At 38.1% G+C, this 19,973-nt stretch overlaps 1 protein-coding gene across 1 annotated transcript in view; it reads right to left on the bottom strand.

Moving 5' to 3' along the window:
- The window catches only part of gucy1a2 (guanylate cyclase 1, soluble, alpha 2), a 104,858-nt gene that overhangs the window by 54,862 nt on the left and 30,023 nt on the right, over nt 1–19,973 (bottom strand). The window contains exons 2-3 of the mRNA XM_061919258.1: nt 5,532–5,593; nt 2,564–2,679 (exon numbers count right to left, since the gene is read on the bottom strand). Of these exons, the coding sequence (XP_061775242.1) occupies nt 2,564–2,679; nt 5,532–5,593 (178 nt within the window). The remainder of the gene's footprint in view (nt 1–2,563; nt 2,680–5,531; nt 5,594–19,973) is intronic.

Below are 19,973 nucleotides of genomic sequence, written 5' to 3'. Positions count from 1 at the left end.
AATATCAACAGACATGGTCACAAATTACCATGGGTGCAGTCATTGACCTTTAATTATACTTTGCGTGGATGTTTGCACAGCCTTCACTTATATGACCCGATGCAAACGACCTTCCCTAGTCATGGTGCATGAAAAATAATACATCGGACAAACCCAAAATGTTAACAAACATGGTCACACATTCCCATGGGTGCGGCCATTGACCTTTAATTATGCGCTATTTGGATGTTTGCACAGCATTCACTTATATGACTCGATGCAAACAACCTTCCCTAGTCATGGTGCATGAAAAAATAAAAAATTGCACCAACACAAAGGGTCAACAGACATGGTCACACATTCCCGTGGGTGCGGCCATTGACCTTTAATTATGCGCCATTTAGATGTTTGCACATCATTTACTTATATGACTCGATGCAAACAACCTTCCCTAGTCATGGTGCATGAAAAAATTATAAATCGGACCAACACAAAATGTCAACAGACATGGTCACACATTACCGTGGGTGCGGCTATTGACCTTTAGTTATGCACTGCGTGGATGTTTGCACAGCATTCACTTATATGACCATATGCAAACAACCTTCCCTAGTCATGGTGCATGAAAAAATAAAAAAATGCACCAACACAAAGGGTCAACAGACATGGTCACACATTCCCGTGGGTGCGGCTATTGACCTTTAGTTATGCACTGCGTGGATGTTTGCACAGCATTCACTTATATGACCATATGCAAACAACCTTCCCTAGTCATGGTGCATGAAAAAATAAAAAATTTCACCAACACAAAGGGTCAACAGACATGGTCACACATTCCCGTGGGTGCGGCTATTGACCTTTAGTTATGCGCTGTGTGGATGTTTGCACAGCATTCACTTATATGACCATATGCAAACAACCTTCCCTAGTCATGGTGCATGAAAAAATAAAAAATTACACCAACACAAAGGGTCAACAGACATGGTCACACATTAACGTGGGTGCGGCTATTGACCTTTAGTTATGCACTGCGTGGATGTTTGCACAGCATTAACTTATATGACCATATGCAAACAACCTTCCCTAGTCATGGTGCATGAAAAAATAAAAAATTGCACCAACACAAAGGGTCAACAGACATGGTCACACATTCCCGTGGGTGCGGCCATTGACCTTTAATTATGCGCCATTTAGATGTTTGCACATCATTTACTTATATGACTCGATGCAAACAACCTTCCCTAGTCATGGTGCATGAAAAAATTATAAATCGGACCAACACAAAATGTCAACAGACATGGTCATACATTACCGTGGGTGTGGCTATTGGCCTTTAGTTATGCACTGCGTGGATGTTTGCACAGCATTCACTTATATGACGATATGCAAACAACCTTCCCTAGTCATGGTGCATGAAAAAATAAAAAATTGCACCAACACAAAGGGTCAACAGACATGGTCACACAGTCCCGTGGGTGCGGCTATTGACCTTTAGTTATGCACTGCGTGGATGTTTGCACAGCATTCACTTATATGACCATATGCGAACAACCTTCCCTAGTCATGGTGCATGAAAAAATAAAAAATTACACCAACACAAAGGGTCAACAGACATGGTCACACATTAACGTGGGTGCGGCTATTGACCTTTAGTTATGCACTGCGTGGATGTTTGCACAGCATTCACTTATATGACCATATGCAAACAACCTTCCCTAGTCATGGTGCATGAAAAAATAAAAAATTGCACCAACACAAAGGGTCAACAGACATGGTCACACATTAACGTGGGTGCGGTCATTGACCTTTAGTTATGCGCTGCGTGGATGTTTGCACAGCATTCACTTATATGACCATATGCAAACAACCTTCCCTAGTTATGGTGCATGAAAAAATAAAAAATTGCACCAACACAAAGGGTCAACAGACATGGTCACACATTAACGTGGGTGCGGTCATTGACCTTTAGTTATGCGCTGCGTGGATGTTTGCACAGCATTCACTTATATGACCATATGCAAACAACCTTCCCTAGTCATGGTGCATGAAAAAATAAAAAATTGCACCAACACAAAGGGTCAACAGACATGGTCACACATTAACGTGGGTGCGGTCATTGACCTTTAGTTATGCACTGCGTGGATGTTTGCACAGCATTCACTTATATGACCATATGCAAACAACCTTCCCTAGTCATGGTGCATGGAAAAAAAAAAAAATTGCACCAACACAAAGGGTCAACAGACATGGTCACACATTCCCGTGGGTGCGGTCATTGACCTTTAGTTATGCGCTGCGTGGATGTTTGCACAACATTTGCAAACAACCTTCCCTAGTGTGTATATATATATATATATATATATATATAAATAAATATATATATATATATATATATATATATATATGAAATCAAAGTACTGCCACCCTAAGACACCTACGGCTACCAAAATGATGGCCCGGGCTTTTAGCTCGGTAGTCAGCACGCTCGCCTATCATACCAAGGACTCGGGTTAGGAAAAGGCAGGGAGCGGGTCATTTGGGGTTACGTGTATATTGTGACGGTGATAGGACGCACAAATCTTACCGAGGACGGTGGCCATGTAGTTCAGGATTTGAAGAACGTCCTCTTCCGAGCCAGAATTTTCTAGAAAAGGGCACTTGTCTTCCTTACTTTCACTCTGCCTGCTGGAGTCCGGACACCTGCGGACAACCCAAACAGAAACAAAGAAAATGGCGGGAGATAAACAAGAACATTCCACATCTAAAAAACATGATTTTTAGGGCTGTCAAAATTAGGAATGGGTACCGCTCAAATTTGAACCGATACGGTATTGATATTGCCAATTTTCAGTACTTTTATGTTTGTCAATAACTATTCATTGTTATTTGAAAATAAGCTGATTATGATAACTGCTGTCCAGTTGTTATATCTTGTTTTATTACCACTTTTCTGAGTCTCATTTGCAAATACGTTAGATGGCAGTCGTGTATAGTTTATGGTGTGTTGGTCACTTTTTGGGTGCGCCCTAAAAAGTGTTAATACTGTAAGTATTGTACTTATTGCAGACCAGTTGTTTGATTGTAACATCCATCTTATATGTTGTTGTCACTAACACATCTAGATAACATTTGTAGAGCTGTTAAAATTAAGATGGGTAGCGCTCAAATTTGAACCGATACAATATTGATATTGCCAATTTTCAGTACTTTTGTGTGTCAATAACTATTAATTGTTATTTGAAAAAGATCTGATTATGATAACCGCTGTCCAGTTGTTATATCTTGTTTTATTACCACTTTTCTGAGTCTCATTTGCAAATACGTTAGATGGCAGTCGTGTATAGTTTATGGTGTGTTGGTCAGTTTTTGGTTGCCCCCTAAAAAGTGTTAATACTGTAAATATTGTACTTATTACAGACCAGCTGTTTGATTCTAACGTGCATCTTATTTGTTGTCACTAACACATCTAGAAAACATGATTTTTAGAGCTGTCGAAAACAGGGATGGGTACCGCCCAAATTTGAACCGATACAATATCGATATTGCCCATTTTCAGTACTTTTATGTTTGTCAATAACTATTAATTGTTATTTAAAAATGATCTGAATATGATAACCGCTGTCCAGTTGTTATATCTTGTTTTATTACCACTTTTCTGAGTCTCATTTGCAAATACGTTAGATGGCAGTCGTGTATAGTTTATGGTGTGTTGGTCACTTTTTTGTCGCGCCCTAAAAAGAGTTAATACTGTAAGTATTGTACTTATTACAGACCAGCTGTTTGATTCTAACGTGCATCTTATTTGTTGTCACTAACACATCTAGAAAACATGATTTTTAGAGCTGTTAAAATCAGGGATGGGTACCGCTCAAATTTGAACCGATACAATATCGATATTGCCAATTTTCAGTACTTTTATGTTTGTCAATAAATATTCATTGTTATTTGAAAATAAGCTGATTATGATAACTGCTGTCCAGTTGTTATATTTTGTTTTTTTACCACTTTTCTGAGTCTCATTTGCAAATACGTTAAATGTCAGTCGTGTATAGTTTATGGTGTGTTGGTCACTTTTTTGTCGCGCCCTAAAAAGTGTTAATACTGTAAGTATTGTACTTATTACAGACCAGTTGTTTGATTGTAACGTCCATCTTATTTGTTGTTGTCACTAACACATCTAGATAACATTATTTGTAGAGCTGTTAAAATTAGGATGGGTACCGCTCAAATTTGAACCGATACAATATTGATATTGTCAATTTTCAGTACTTTTATGTGTGTCAATAACTATTAATTGTTTTTTTTAAATGATCTGATTATGATAACCGCTGTCCAGTTGTTATATTTTGTTTTACTACCACTTTTCTGAGTCTCATTTGCAAATACGTTAGATGGCAGTCGTGTATAGTTTATGGTGTGTTGGTCACTTTTTGGTTGCGCCCTAAAAAGTGTTAATACTGTAAGTATTGTACTTATTGCAGACCAGCTGTTGGATTTTAACGTGCATCTTATTTGTTGTCACTAACACATGTAGAAAACATGATTTTTAGAGCTGTCGAAAACAGGGATGGCTACCGCTCAAATTTGAACCGATACAATATCGATATTGCCAATTTTCAGTACTTTTATGTGTCAATAACTATTAATTGTTATTTGAAAATGAGCTGATTATGATAACTGCTCTCCAGTTGTTATATCTTGTTTTATTACCACTTTTCTGAGTCTCATTTACAAATACGTCAAATGGCAGTCGTGTATAGTTTATGGTGTGTTGGTCAGTTTTTTTTCGCGCCCTAAAAAGTGTTAATACTGTAAGTATTGTAATTATTACAGACCAGCTGTTTGATTGTAACGTGCATCTTATTTGTTGTCACTAACACATCTAGAAAACATGATTTTTAGAGCTGTCAAAAACAGGGATGGCTACCGCCTAAATTTGAACCGATACAATATCGATATTGCCAATTTTCAGTACTTTTATGTGTGTCAATAACTATTAATTGTTTTTTAAAAATGATCTGATTATGATCACCGCTGTCCAGTTGTTATATTTTGTTTTACTACCACTTTTCTGAGTCTCATTTGCAAATACGTTAGATGGCAGTCGTGTATAGTTTATGGTGTGTTGGTCACTTTTTGGTTGCACCCTAAAAATTGTTAATACTGTAAATATTGTACTTATTACACACCAGCTGTTTGATCGTAACGTGTATCTTATATGATGTCACTAACACGTTTGAATATGTTGAAATTAAAAGGCTAAAATCGCTAATGCTAATCAGTAGCATGTCAATGGCAAAGCCAATGTATAATAGCATCCAGCTAGCGCGTTTTTAGAAAAGCGGAGCCTTACTTAACTGCGTTTTAGAGCCGAAGTCGCCAACCGACCCAGGTACCGTAACGTGGGGCCCCAAAAAAAGTATCATATTCGGTGCCCGCCCCTGAACACAACAACAACTAGGTGTGTGTGGTATAGGATCCAGTCAAATGGTGGTAAACAAATAATAGACAAAGTGCTACTTAAGACGGACGACAACCCGGAAGAATCCTACCTGATGTCTCGTTGTCTGTAAAACTTCAGAGTTCTCTGCAGAGCTTCTTGAACAGTCTGTGTCTGGAAGAAGAAGTGAAACATCCAATGAGGAAAGTGACAAGCATCTTGTCGGACCTAAAGCCAAAACCGCAAACAAAACACGACCCGCTTATCGTCAACATCGTTCATCTCCGACAAAACACTTTCAGGCCGGAAGCAAAAACGGAAATTTCCAAGTGTTACCGTCGATACTACCAAGTATCGATTTACCTCAAATCAAACGGTGCAATATTTGAATACCTTTGTTGAGGTGACTCAACAGCGGCTAAACAATCACTCAAGCAGCACTGAGAGCGGACCCCCTCAAAGTAAAGTTGCGATTTTCAACACCGACAAGGCAAGTGTGCTTGGTAGAAAAGACTCGTGTGTTAAGTGAGGCTCCGCTCTTCCAAAAATGCGCTAGCCCAGGGGTCGGGAACCTTTTTGGCTGGGAGAGCCATGAAAGCCAAATATTTTAAAACATTATTAACAATTACAACTGTCAGGTTCAAACACTGATGACATATATGAAACAGACCAGAAGCAAGGAATTAAACAGAGACAGGAATCAATTTAGCTCAATGAGGAGAGAAACCTGTAGCCTTGTACAATTCTACGCCTTCTCGTTCATTTGGACTTTCCCAGATTACAACAACTAAATGTGTGCATCTCCTATTCTTTTTAATGACATTGTTATTCTGAAGTTAGCTATACTTTTGACCGTTAATGCGACTTCTTGAACAGGTGCGTTAGAAACGGATAGATGGATTAAAATGCATGAGAATGTTTTATATTTTGAAGAATATTTTTTAACACTGATTACCAGCGGAATTATTGTGAATTATATTTTATATAGCGCTTTTCTCTAGTGACTCAAAGCGCTTTACATAGTGACACCCAATATCTAAGTTACATTTAAACCAGTGTGGGTGGCACTGGGAGCAGGTGGGTCAAGTGTCTTGCCCAATGACACAACGGCAGTGACTAGGATGGCGGAAGCGGGAATTGAACCTGCAACCCTCAAGTTGCTGGCACGGCCACTCTACCAACCGAGCTATCCTGGTAAGCAATGTCAGCTAAGATTGATCTGAGAGCCAGGTGCGGTCATCAAAAGAGCCGCATCTGGCTGGAGAGCCATAGGTTCCCTACCCCTGCGCTAGCCCGATGCTAATTTAAACTGGATTTGCCATAGACGGGCTACTATTAGCATTAGCGATTTTACATGGCGATATCCACGCCTCCAAACTTAGCCATGAAAACTACTATGAAGATGATCAAACAGCTGTTGTGTAATAAGACAGTACAAACACTTTGTAGGGCGCAACATAACACATTTAGCTTCCTCGTTAAACAACATAACATACATAGCCTGTACAGTACTGCCATCTAATGTCCTGGAGGTGCAACTGCATTGCAAGAGAGACTCTCATGTAATAATAAAACAAGATATAAGAGCTGGACAACACAGTTTTCATAAATGCTACATTAAAAAAAAACAATATTTTATAAAACATTTAGCATTTATTAACACACACAAAAGTACTGAAAATGGGTTCCCAGTTACCGGGAGTTGGTACCGCATGTGAACTCTGCCCATGCACAACTGCAGGAGACACTAAAATGTTGGTTGTTGAGTCGATTGCTTACCAAGCTGTACACTGACTCCTCTAAAATATGTCCTTTTTTTCAGATTACAGTATATTCAAAATATTTGCTAAAATGGGAGGAGCCTCACTTGTATAAGCGAACACTATTTATTTGCCTCAATAACGCAACTTATGACCGCGGTAACGAAAGTTATGATAATGAAAGTGGATCCGGTGTTTTGACGCTTAAATGTAAAAAAATAAAAAATAAAATAGGTATGTAACGGCGTGGTATCAAAATCATCACAATAGTGCCGTGACGTGCGACCGTAGTAAAACAACCGTTTTGCGAATAAATGTATTTTTGGAGAAACTTAAGTTGAAGTCGGAAGTGCGTTTGAAAGTGCACCACCTGTCCGAACTCTTTGGTTTGGAATTGAGGAAAATATGTAAAGGCCGATATAAGTGCTGTTCAGTCTTCTAGCCATCCATAGCGTTTCTACTCGTATGGATTCTTCGTTCATCACTCCAAGCAACGTTTGTAAGATTTACAATATAACTAAAACTATTTGTATTTACTAAATAGTCCCATGTGTGACGTCGGTAGGAGTCTTTTCATGCATATTTGTAATGTAATCAAGCTTAGCTAACGTGCTAACACGTTTACGAGTGTCTGTTAGTATTATTAACTTACAATGGCATTCTTTTTGTATTGTTTCAGTTTCACAAATTCCTCAGTAAATTCACCAAAATGCCCCCGTGGAGTTATTGAGTCTGTTTAGCGCAGCTTGTGGGTCCATGAAGATGACTGACGTTTTGTTTGAGAAACCGTTTTACTGCCATGTAACAGACAACGCTTGGAAAGTGAAGCACGCAGACTGGAGGGGGATATGCGTTGGAATTGGGTTGGTTGTTAACATAAGATTGGCAATACAAGTTAAAAAGAGTGTCGGATGCTGTGTAATTATACAATTAGGCTGCAACCAACTGCTATTTTGATAGTAGATTATTCATCGATTATCTTAGCGATTAGTCGGATTATAAAAGGTAAACATATTCAGGGGCTACAATTTAGCCACTGTTCAGCTATTGTTTCAGTTTCACAAATTCCTCAGTAAATTCACCAAAATGCCCCAATGGAGTTATTGAGTCTGTTTAGCGCAGCTTGTGGGTCCATGAAGATGACTGACGTTTTGTTTGAGAAACCGTTTTACTGCCGGTTTACAGACAACGCTTGGAAAGTGAAGCACGCAGACTGGAGGGGGATATGCGTTGGAATTGGGTTGCTTGTTAACATAAGATTGGCAATACAAGTTAAAAAGAGTGTCGGATGCTGTGTAATTATACATTTAGGCTGCAACCAACTGCTATTTTGATAGTAGATTAGTTATCGATATCGATTATCTTAGCGATTAGTCAGATTATAAAACGTACACATATTCAGGGGCTATAATTTAGCCCAGGGGTAGGGAACCTATGGCTCTAGAGCCAAAGGTGGCTCTTTTGATGACTTCATCTGGCTCTCAGATACATCTTAGCTGACATTGCTTAACACAGGGCTGTCCAAAGTGCGGCCCCCGGCTCATTTTTTAACGGCCCCACGGCACATTTTAAGAATACAATTAAAAAAAAATTTAAAAACATAAAAAGTGGTATAAAAGAGCAAATGTAACAAGAAATTGTTGAAACGCTTACTCTTATAACACAAAGCTGCCATGCAGGCTGTTTCCTTCTTTAAAAAATAATAATGAATCAAAATCAATGTCATTTTGAATTATTGACCTATACAAGGCTTCGATTACATCACATTAAATATTCAACTTTGAGATATTTTTGGGGGAAAATGTTGCATATTTTGTGTTTTACCCAATGAAAAACTGAGGTTTTTTTTTTTTTAAAGAAGGGCCTAAAACAAACAAACAAAACATAAACAACAATACAACTTAAATTGACGGATATGTCTGAAGTTGATCTGGAGATTATTGTGCTAAAAGTAAACAGTAAAAAAAAAATGTATAAATCTGTTTTTTAACACTTTAATAAGTAGAACACTTTTGGATCCCCAATTATTTTAGTGTGATTTGTTTTTAAGTGTCATTGCTCAAAAAATAATAATGAATCAAAATCCAAAATTAAGGCTCCAATTATTATATAATCTCAAATATCCCACCTAAAAAAGTTATTAGGTGGAAAATATTGCATATTTTGTGTTTTTTTTCTTCTTTTTTTTATTCTAATCTTGATCTAGAGATTTAAAACTTGCATAATAATAACAATTATAATACTGAATAATGACACATTTTTAATATTTTTTTTTTTACCAAAACCCTTTGGGGTCCCCGGGATCATAACTGAGTGGAGGCCTAAATGTATATTTTTTATACATATATTGTATTGGTTTTTAAAATAAAAATGATGAAAATGGCCCCCGCTTGCTCGGATTTTTCAGTGTGCGGTGGACAACCCTGGCTTAACACGATAATTATGAATAATTCCGCTAGTAAGCACAGAGCTAAAAACAACGTATAAAATAAAATAAAAAATTCTCATGCATTTTATCCATCCATCCGTTTTCTACCACACTTGTTCAAGAAGTGTGGTAGTGTGTGATGGATATGTGTGTATTTTGGGTATATGCATGTGTGTATGTATGTGATTGTGTGTGTATGTGTATATGTGTATATATATGTATATATATATATATGTATATGTATATATATATATATAAATTGTATATATGTGTGTGTATATGTCTGTGTACATATGTAAGTGTGTGTGAATTTAAATGTATTACATATAGACAATATATAGCAGCAACCACTGAATTGAATTATATTATATATAATATTGTATCATATATTGTATATATATATTGTATATGTATAGGGGTGGGACCTAATAAGTTTACTCCTTCCCACTCCCTTTTGAGCCAATCTTGACAACAAAAGATTAGTCACATGTAATGTTTTCAATGTAGGTGTAAAAATAATGTATCTATATATTTCTTTTATATTTTATGTCATTCTCTTGTTTTGTTTGCATGGCTCAAAATAAACCCATTCATTCATTCATAAGTCGCATTAATGGTAAGAAGTATTTGATTTATTATTGGTTAACTCCAGAATAAGAAGGTTATTAAAACGAATAAGGGATTTATTATACTCTAAACATGTTGGTCTTACTTAAAAATGCACACATTTAGTTGTATTCAGTGTTAAAAAATATTCTATGGCTCTCATGGAAATACATTTTTAAATATTTGGCTTTCATGGCTCTCTCAGCCAAAAAGGTTCTCGACCCCTGATTTGGCCACTGTTCAGCTATTGTTTCAGTTTCACAAATTCCTCAGTAAATTCACCAAAACCGGGGAGTTATTGAGACAGTGGTCCATGACGATGTCTGACGTTTTGTCTGACCAACCGTTTTACTGCCGCGTTACTGACACCACTTGGAAACAATTAAAGGGGAACATTATGTAAGCGTCAATATATACCTTGATGGTGCAGAAAGAAAGACCATCTATTTTTTTAACCGATTTCCAAACTCTAAATAGGTGAATTTTGGCGAATTCAACACCTTTCTGTTTATCGCTCTGGAGGCGATGACGTCAGAATGTGACGTCGCCGAGGTAACACAGCCGCCATTTTCATTTTCAACACATTGTAAACATTGGGTCTCAGCTCTGTTATTTTCCGTTTTTTCGACTATTTTTTGGAACCTTAGAGACATCATGCCTCGTGGGTGTGTTGTCGGAGGGTGTAACAACACTAACAGGGAGGGATTCAAGTTGCACCACTGGCAAGAAATCTGCCGCCAGACCCCCATTGAATGTACCAAAGTGTCTCCACATTTTACCGGCGATGACAGACATGACACAGAGATGTATGGATAACCTGCAGATGCATTTGCAACCATAAAGTCAACGAAATCACAAAGGTGAGTTTTGTTGATGTTGACTTATGTGCTAATCAGACATATTTGGTCGCGGCGTGACTGCCAGCTAATCGATGCTAACATGCTACGCTAATCGACGCTAACATGCTATTTACCAGCGGTGCTAAAGCAGACATGGCACAGAGATGTATGGATAACCTGCAGATGCATTTGCAACCATAAAGTCACAGTAATCACAAAGGTGAGTTTTGTTGATGTTGACTGCCAGCTAATCGATGCTAACATGCTACGCTAATCGATGCTAACATGCTAATTACCGGCGGTGCTAAAGCAGACATGGCACTGAGATGTATGGATAACCTGTAGATCAGGGGTGCCCATTACGTCGATCGCGAGCTACCAGTCGACCGCGGGGGGTGTGTCAGTCGATCTCGAGCCAGGCTTTTAAAAAAAATAGACCTAAAAATTAGTGATCATCACTTAAGACGTCACTTAAATGACATTCACGGTACCGGAGGGTCTTGTGAGATGACGCTGGCTGCTGCAAGATCATTATTATGAAAATATGACCGAGAGGAAGGCGAGAAACACTTTATTTCAACAGACTCTCGCGCCGTACCTTCCGTCAAAACTCTAAAGGCCGACGGTACATTTCCTATCTTCACAATAAAAGCCCTGCTTCATGCTGCCTGCGCTAACTAAATACAGAGTCTCGGAAAACTGGCGTGCACAAGCGATCCCTCAGAAAGCTGGCGTGCACATCACTCTTATTTTGTTAGCGCAGGCAGCATGAAGCAGGGCTTTTATTGTGAAGATAGGAAATGCGCAGTCGGCCTTTAGAGTTTTGACGGAAGGGACGGCGCGAAAGTCTGTTGAAATAAAAAGTGTTTCCCGCCTTCCTCTCTGTCATTTTTTCATAATAATGAACTGGCAGCAGCCAGCGTCATCTCACAAGACCCTCGGGTGCCGTGAATGTCAATAAAGCAAGCTACGGAATTTGCCGCCAATGTTTTTCTTGTAAAGTGTATGGAAGCTGGATGAATTAGATGCCAAAAACCAACCACTTTCATGTGGTATTGTACAGAAAGGACAACTTTTTTTCTCCTCCATTTGAAAATGTGGGCGTTATCATCATTACTGTCTGATTCCAATCAATGCAAGTCATCAGAATCAGGTAATACACCAACTTATATTCTTGTCTTCGTGAAAGAAAGACACCTATATGTGTTACACGTGCTTGTATTATCATTAAACACATTTAACTTGTTTATAAAAATGTCTCTTTCATAAATAAATAAATATAAATGATATATATAAATGAGGTAGATCCCCTCGAGTTGGTCAATTGAAAAGTAGCTCGCCTGCAGAAAAAGTGTGGATGCATTTGCAACTATATTACGTTTCCTTCCACCCACATTTAATGCGAAACAAACACTTACCAATCGACGGATTTAAGTTGCTCCAGTGTCACAAGATGCGAAAGTCCTGATCGTTTGGTCCGCACATTTTACCGGCGATGCTAACGCAGCTATTCGGCCATGCTATGGCTATGAATAGCGTCAATAGCTTCAGTTTCTTCTTCAATACTTTCATACTCCAACCATCCGTTTCAATACATGCGTAATCTGTTGAATCGCTTAAACCGCTGAAATCCGAGTCTGAATCCGAGCTAATGTCGCTATATCTTGCTGTGGTATTCCCATTGTTTGTTTACATTGGCAGCACTGTGTGACGTCACAAGAAAATGAACAGTGTCTTGGCAGAGAGCGAAAAAAAGGCACTTTAAAGCTTTTTTTAGGGATATTCCGGGACCGGTAAAATTTTGAAAAAAATTTCAAAAAACACAACAAGCCACTGGGAACTGATTTTTATTGTTTTTAACCCTTTTGAAATTGTGATAATGTTCCCCTTTAAGGTATTTAAGTGAAGATGTACTAAATATTCTGTGTAGATAACGCCTGCTAGCATATTTTGCACATTTTGGCGGACGCCTGATGAGATGGCGTGTGATGCGGCTCGAAGGCGATAAGAGGAGAACACAGTGTGCCAGCTGGAGAGGTCACTCAAAGGCCTCTCCGCCCACCACGGACATTTCCAGCAGCAATTCCAGCGCCTCGACGAGTCTGAGGGTGTGACAAGTGAGCAAGGGGGCGGAGTTGAGGTAAAATAAAAAATAAATAAATGTTATTGTGTTATTTTTTTAACTTGCTTAAATCTGCTCATCAACTTTTTTATTGTTTTTTTGGTTTGTTTGTTTTATGTCCTTATGTCGCAGATAACGTCGTTTTTTTATGGCAGACACACAAAATATGCAATATTTTCCTTAAAGAAATTGTTCAAAGTGGAATATTTAATGTGAACTTTAAATAGGTTAATAATTCCTAACATCATCCATCCATTTTCTACCGCTTATTCCCTTTAGGGTAGCGGGGGGCGCCGGTGCCTATCTCTGCTACAATCGGGCGGAAGGCGGGGTACACCTAATAATGTTGATTTATTTTTTTTTTTTGACAATGACAGTTGAAAAAGAAATTCCATAAAAATTGTCAGGGATAAAAAAAAGCCCCACTCATAAAAGTGTAAAACATGGGATTTTTAGAACTTTTTTTTCTGTATTTTTTGTTTTTGTTGTTGTATGTGCTTAGTTCTGTTATGGCAGACACACAAAATAATGCAATATTTTCCCTAAAAATATTTCAAAGTGAAATATTTAATGTGAAATTGAATAAGGTCAATAATTCATAAAAACATTGATTTTTTTTTTTAAACAATAATTATTGAAAAAAAAATCCCATAAAAAATCTTAGGGATGAAAAAGAGCCCCACTCATAAAAGTGTAAAAAATAAGTCTTTTTTTTTTTTTTAATTGCTTGAATCTCTAGATCAACTTAGTTTTATGTGCTTAGTTTTTTATGGCAGACACACAAAATATGCAATATCTTCCCTAAAAAACTTTAAGAAGGTCAATAATTCCTAACAACATTGATTTTTTTTTTTTTTTAACAATTACAGTTGAAAAAAAATTTCCAGAAAAATTCTCAGGGATCAAAAAAAGCCCCACTCATAAAAGTGTAAAACATGGGATTTTTATAACTTTTTTTTCTGTATTTTTGGTTTTTATTGTTGTATGTGCTTAGTTCTGTTATGGCAGACACACAAAATATGCAATATTTTCCCTTAAAAAAATGTCAAAGTGAAATATTGAATGTGAAATTTAATAAGGTCAATAATTCATAACAACATTGATGACATTTTTTTTAACAATGATTATCGAAAAAAAACAAAAAACATAAAAAATCTTAGGGATGAAAAAGAGCCCCACTCATAAAAGTGTAGAAAATAAGTCTTTTTTTTTTAAATTGCTTGAATCTCTAGATCAACTTAGTTTTATGTGCTTAGTTTTTTATGGCAGACACACAAAATATGCAATATTTTCCCGAAAAAACTTTAATAATTCCTAACAACATTGATTTTTTTTTTTTTTACTTGCTTGAATCTGTAGAGCAACTTTTTTTTTTGGTTTTTTTTTGTTTGTTTGATTTATGTGCTTTGTTTTTTTATGGCAGACACACAAAATATGCAATATTTTCCCTAAAAAATATTTAAAAGTGGAATATTTAATGTGAACTTTAATAAGGTCAATATTTCATAACAACACTGATTTAGATATATATTTTTTTTTAACAATGACAATAATAATAAAAAAAAAATAATAATAATAAGGGATGAAAAAGAGCCCCACTCAAAAAAGTGTAAAACATAATACTTTAAAAAAAAAAAAAATTTTTTACTTGCTTGAATCTCTAAATCCCCTTTTTTAATGTTTTTTTTGTTTGTTTGTTTTATGTGCTTAGTTTTTTTTTATGGCAGACACATAAAAAATTTAATATTTTCTCTAATAAGTATTCCAAAGTGGAATATTTATTGTGAACTTTATTTAATAAGGTCAATAATTCATATCAACATTAAGATTTTGATTTTTTTTCTTTGTTTTAACAACAACAATTGAAAAAAAATCCCATAAAAATTCTAAGGGATGAAAAAGAGCCCCACTCATAAAAGTGTAAAAAATTAAGTCTTTTTTTTTTTTTTTTACTTGCTTGAATCTCGAGATCCACACTTTTAATGTTTTTTTATTTGTTTGTTTTATGTCCTTATTTCATAAATATATTTTTTTTTTATGGCAGACACAAAATATGCAAATGTTACCTAAAAAAATATTTCAACGTGGAATACTTAATTTAACTTTAAATAGGTCAATCATTCATAACATTTTTTTTTAGCTTTAAAGAAAAAACAGCCTGCATGACATCGCAACTTTTTTTTGTTTACATTTGCTTTTTTATTCCATTTTTTCATGTTTTTTTTTTTTTTTTTTTAATAGTATTTTTTAGGGCTGGGCAACGATTAAAAATGTTAATCGAAGTTAATCGCACTATTTCTCTGATTAATCGCGATTAACTGCATTGTATACGCAAAGCCCAATAATGAATTCAAAAGTAGTGTGTAGTGCACCTTTATTGGAATATTCTCCCACATGAACAAAAGCGCCAAAACATTTGTTGTGCAAACACAATTTAAATCAGTCCTTGTTAAACAGTAGCAGTTAAATAGCATATTTGATGAAAATCAACTCCAAAAATGTAAATACAAACATTTAAGCTTATTGCCACTGCCAGGGTATTTAAGTTATCCTGTTTGTTATGGAAAATAAATATAATCTACATACAAATCTCTGAGCCACAATCATAACATCTGAACAGGCAATTTCTGAGGTAACAGCAGAAACATTTTTTTTTTTTATCAGGGATCTTATGTTTAAAAAACCTATATTATAGGTAGTGGGCTGTTTTAGGGAATTTTGGATCAAATTATCCGTAGTAGCAATATTAATAATGTTGTGTTTATTCTGCGTAGTGCACTTAAAATAATTATGACCATATCTAGGAATTGATATGATGGGAATTTTCCGATTGTTTGCTTGGTGCTTTGATAAACTGAAGGCATCATATACATGGTACTATATTGTGATGTTATGAGCCAGGGAATAAAAGAACTACCCTACCCAGCATGCAACAGGAGTGACGACATCTTGTATGTTGTGATATGCACGCTCTGAAAGCAAACGTTAAGAACTCAGCCAACACTCCTGGTCTGCATTATTGATAAATAGACAGACAACACATATACTCCGCTGCTTCACAGGCCGCTGGATGTAGCCGGCAAAGTATTCCCACGCTAGCTAGCCGGTCTAGCAAGCACGCCTCATTCAGTCCAAAACGGCCCGATCTATCCACATCCAGAATTGTCTGGCGGTCGTAAGTGATCCCGGAGTGACCACGCTGTAAGCCAGCCAGGAAATTTGCAGAATTGTCCGGTATTTTTGCCAAATGTTCCATCTTTACCAAGAGCCCCTCCACGTTGTTAAGAAAAGGCGTTAACAAAATAAAAGCATGTAAACAACATACGCAAATGTGCGATAAAATAATTGTCGGCGTTAATAGATTGATGAGTTAACTCGTAATTAACGCATTAATTTGCCCACCCCTAGTTTTTTTATTCGTTTGTTTTATGTCCTTATGTCATAAATAATTTAGTTTGTTTTTTTATGGCAGACACACAAAATATGCAAATGTTACCTAAAAAAATATTTCAAAGTGGAATACTTAATTTAACTTTTAATAGGTCAATAATTCATAACAACATTTTTTTTTAGCTTTAAAGAAAAAACAGCCTGCATGACATCGCAACTTTTTTGCTTTTTTATTAAATTTTTTCATGTTTTTTTTTTAAATAGTATTTTTAGAACATGAAAAAAAATTAGCTGCGGGGCGCAAACGTCTCCCCGGTCGCACTTTGGACCCTTGCGACCTAACCTAGAGTGCTAAAAACAAAGTATTAGAGAGGACTACCCTCCCTCACTCGTGCGCACGTACTAAAGCGGAAATGTACTTTCTCACCGTGTCCTCGAGTCAGCAATGCGCGACACAAATAGTGAATATGTGTGGATTTCTCATGGTCTTTAAGCCTCTTATTTGCTCCGTCTCTTTACACTGGGAGGGGGGTTAGAAGCCCACCATAAGTCTTTCTCCTTCTGCATTTGCTACTCTGCAGCGTGTGTGACGCCCCGCTCGCTCCTGTTTGGGGCGGTTTAGCACGGTTGGTAGAGTGGGTTGAGGGTTGCAGGTTCAATTCCCGCTTCCGCCATCCTACTCAACGCCGTTGTGTCCTTGGGCAAGGCACTTTACCCACCTGCTCCCAGTGCCACCCACACTGCTTTAAATGTAACTTAGATATTGGGTTTCACTATGTAAAGCGCTTTGAGTCACTAGAGAAAAGCGCTATATAAATATAATTCACTTCACTTCACTGTTTGACAGCAAATCTGCGTTCAAAGGACTCCGGCTTATTAGTGATCCCCAAAGCCCAAAAAAAGTCTGCGGGCTGTAGAGCTTTTTCATTTCGGGCTCCAGTACTCTGGAATGCCCTCCCGGTAACAGTTCGAGATGCCACCTCGGTAGAAGCATTTAAGTCTCACCTTAAAACTCATTTGTATACTCTAGCCTTTAAATAGACTCCCTTTTTAGACCAGTTGATCTGCCGTTTCTCTTCTTTTTCTTCTATGTCCCACTCTCCTTTGTGGAGGGAGTCCGGTCCGATCCGGTGGCCATGTACTGCTCGCCTGTGTATCGGCTGGGGACATCTCTGCGCTGCTGATCAGCCTCCGCTTGGGATGGTTTCCTGCTGGCTCCGCTGTGAACGGGACTCTCGCTGCTGTGTTGGATCCGCTTTGGACTGGACTCTCGCGACTGTGTTGGATCCATTATGGATTGATCTTTCACAGTATCATGTTCTCATATGTTCTCATAGTCATCAGTATCACAGTATCATGTTCTCATAGTCATCATTGTCACCGACGTCTCACTGGGTCATTATTGTCACCGATGTCCCACTGGGTGTGAGTTTTCCTTGCCCTTATGTGGGCCTACCGAGGATGTCGTAGTGGTTTGTGCAGCCCTTTGAGACACTAGTGATTTAGGGCTATATAAGTAAACATTGATTGATTGATTGATTGAAATACACTGCAAGCTCACAACGTCTTATGGAAATCCAACTTACAGGGCTTCCCCTACATCGAATTAATAGTGGCGGCCCGCCACAGCAAAATGAAAAACTCAACAGCCTTAAAGGGGAACATCATCAGCAGACCTATGTAAGCGTCAATATATACCTTGATGGTGAAGTGAATTATATTTATATAGCGCTTTTCTCTAGTGACTACCGAGGATGTGGTAGTGGTTTGTTTTGTGGTTTGTGCAGCCCTTTGAGACACTAGTGATTTAGGGCTATATAAACAAACAAACAAACAATTAAACAAGGCGACACGGTAAAGAATCTGGGTGTTATCTTCGACCCAACTCTCTCCTTTGAGTCACACATTAAAAACGTTACTAAAACAGCCTTCTTTCATCTCCGCAATATCGCAAAAATTCGCTCCATTCTGTCCACTAAGGACACAGAGATCATTATCCATGCGTTTGTTACGCCTCGTCTCGATTACTGTAACGTATTATTTTCGGGTCTCCCCATGTCTAGCATTAAAAGATTACAGTTGGTACAAAATGCGGCTGCTAGACTTTTGACAAGAACAAGAAAGTTTGATCACATTACGCCTGCACTGGCTTCCTGTGCACTTAAGATGTGACTTTAAGGTTTTACTACTTACGTATAAAATACTACACGGTCTAGCTCCATCCTATCTTGCCGATTGTATTGTACCGTATGTCCCGGCAAGAAATCTGCGTTCAAAGGACTCCGGCTTATTAGTGATTCCCAAAGCCCAAAAAAAGTCTCTGGGCTATAGAGCGTTTTCATTTCGGGCTCCAGTACTCTGGAATGCCCTCCCGGTAACAGTTCGAGATGCCACCTCAGTAGAAGCATTTAAGTCTCACCTTAAAACTCATCTGTATACTCTAGCCTTTAAATAGACTCCCTTTTTAGACCAGTTGATCTGCCGTTTCTTTTCTTTTTCTTCTATGTCCCACTCTCCTTTGTGGAGGGAGTCCGGTCCGATCCGGTGGCCATGTACTGCTCGCCTGTGTATCGGCTGGGGACATCTCTGCGCTGCTGATCAGCCTCCGCTTGGGATGGTTTCCTGCTGGCTCCGCTGTGAACGGGACTCTCGCTGCTGTGTTGGATCCGCTTTGGACTGGACTCTCGCGACTGTGTTGGATCCATTATGGATTGATCTTTCACAGTATCATGTTCTCATATGTTCTCATAGTCATCAGTATCATCAGTATCACAGTATCATGTTCTCATAGTCATCATTGTCACCGACGTCCCACTTGGGTCATTATTGTCACCGATGTCCCACTGGGTGTGAGTTTTCCTTGCCCTTATGTGGGCCAACCGAGGATGTCGTGGTGGTTTGTGCAGCCCTTTGAGACACTAGTGATTTAGGGCTATATAAGTAAACATTGATTGATTGATTGACTCAGGACCTTCGTATTGTGCCTATTCCCTCCTATTCGTGTGAATGCCTTGCTCATTTCGCACCGCACATCTTGCTTTTATGACCGTCTATCTGTGATACGGGAGCATTTAAAGCGGAGGAACGTATGTGGTCCCAATTTGGATCTGACCTGAGCTGTGGCCGCAAGGAGGTTGGTGCCTGTCGTGGCAGTAATCCCAGAACCCGCTGGTGGACAACAATGGTCAGGGATGCCGTTAAGCTTAAGAAGGAATCCTATTGGGTCCTTTAGGCTAATGGGACTCGGGAGGCAACAGGTAGGTACGTACAGGCCGGTTTTGACGGCTACAGAGGCAAAAAATCGGGAGTTCAGCGAAGCCAAAGAGAACGACTTCCAGATAGCTTCGAAGTGATTCTGGACAATCATTCGCACCCTCAGGAGGGGGAAGCAGTGCACTGTCAACACTGT

This window comes from Nerophis ophidion, linkage group LG13 (genome assembly GCF_033978795.1).
Source record: "Nerophis ophidion isolate RoL-2023_Sa linkage group LG13, RoL_Noph_v1.0, whole genome shotgun sequence".
NCBI lineage: Eukaryota > Metazoa > Chordata > Actinopteri > Syngnathiformes > Syngnathidae > Nerophis > Nerophis ophidion.
Note: the sequence above shows the minus strand (reverse complement) of the source record. Positions and strands in the feature narration are given on the sequence as shown.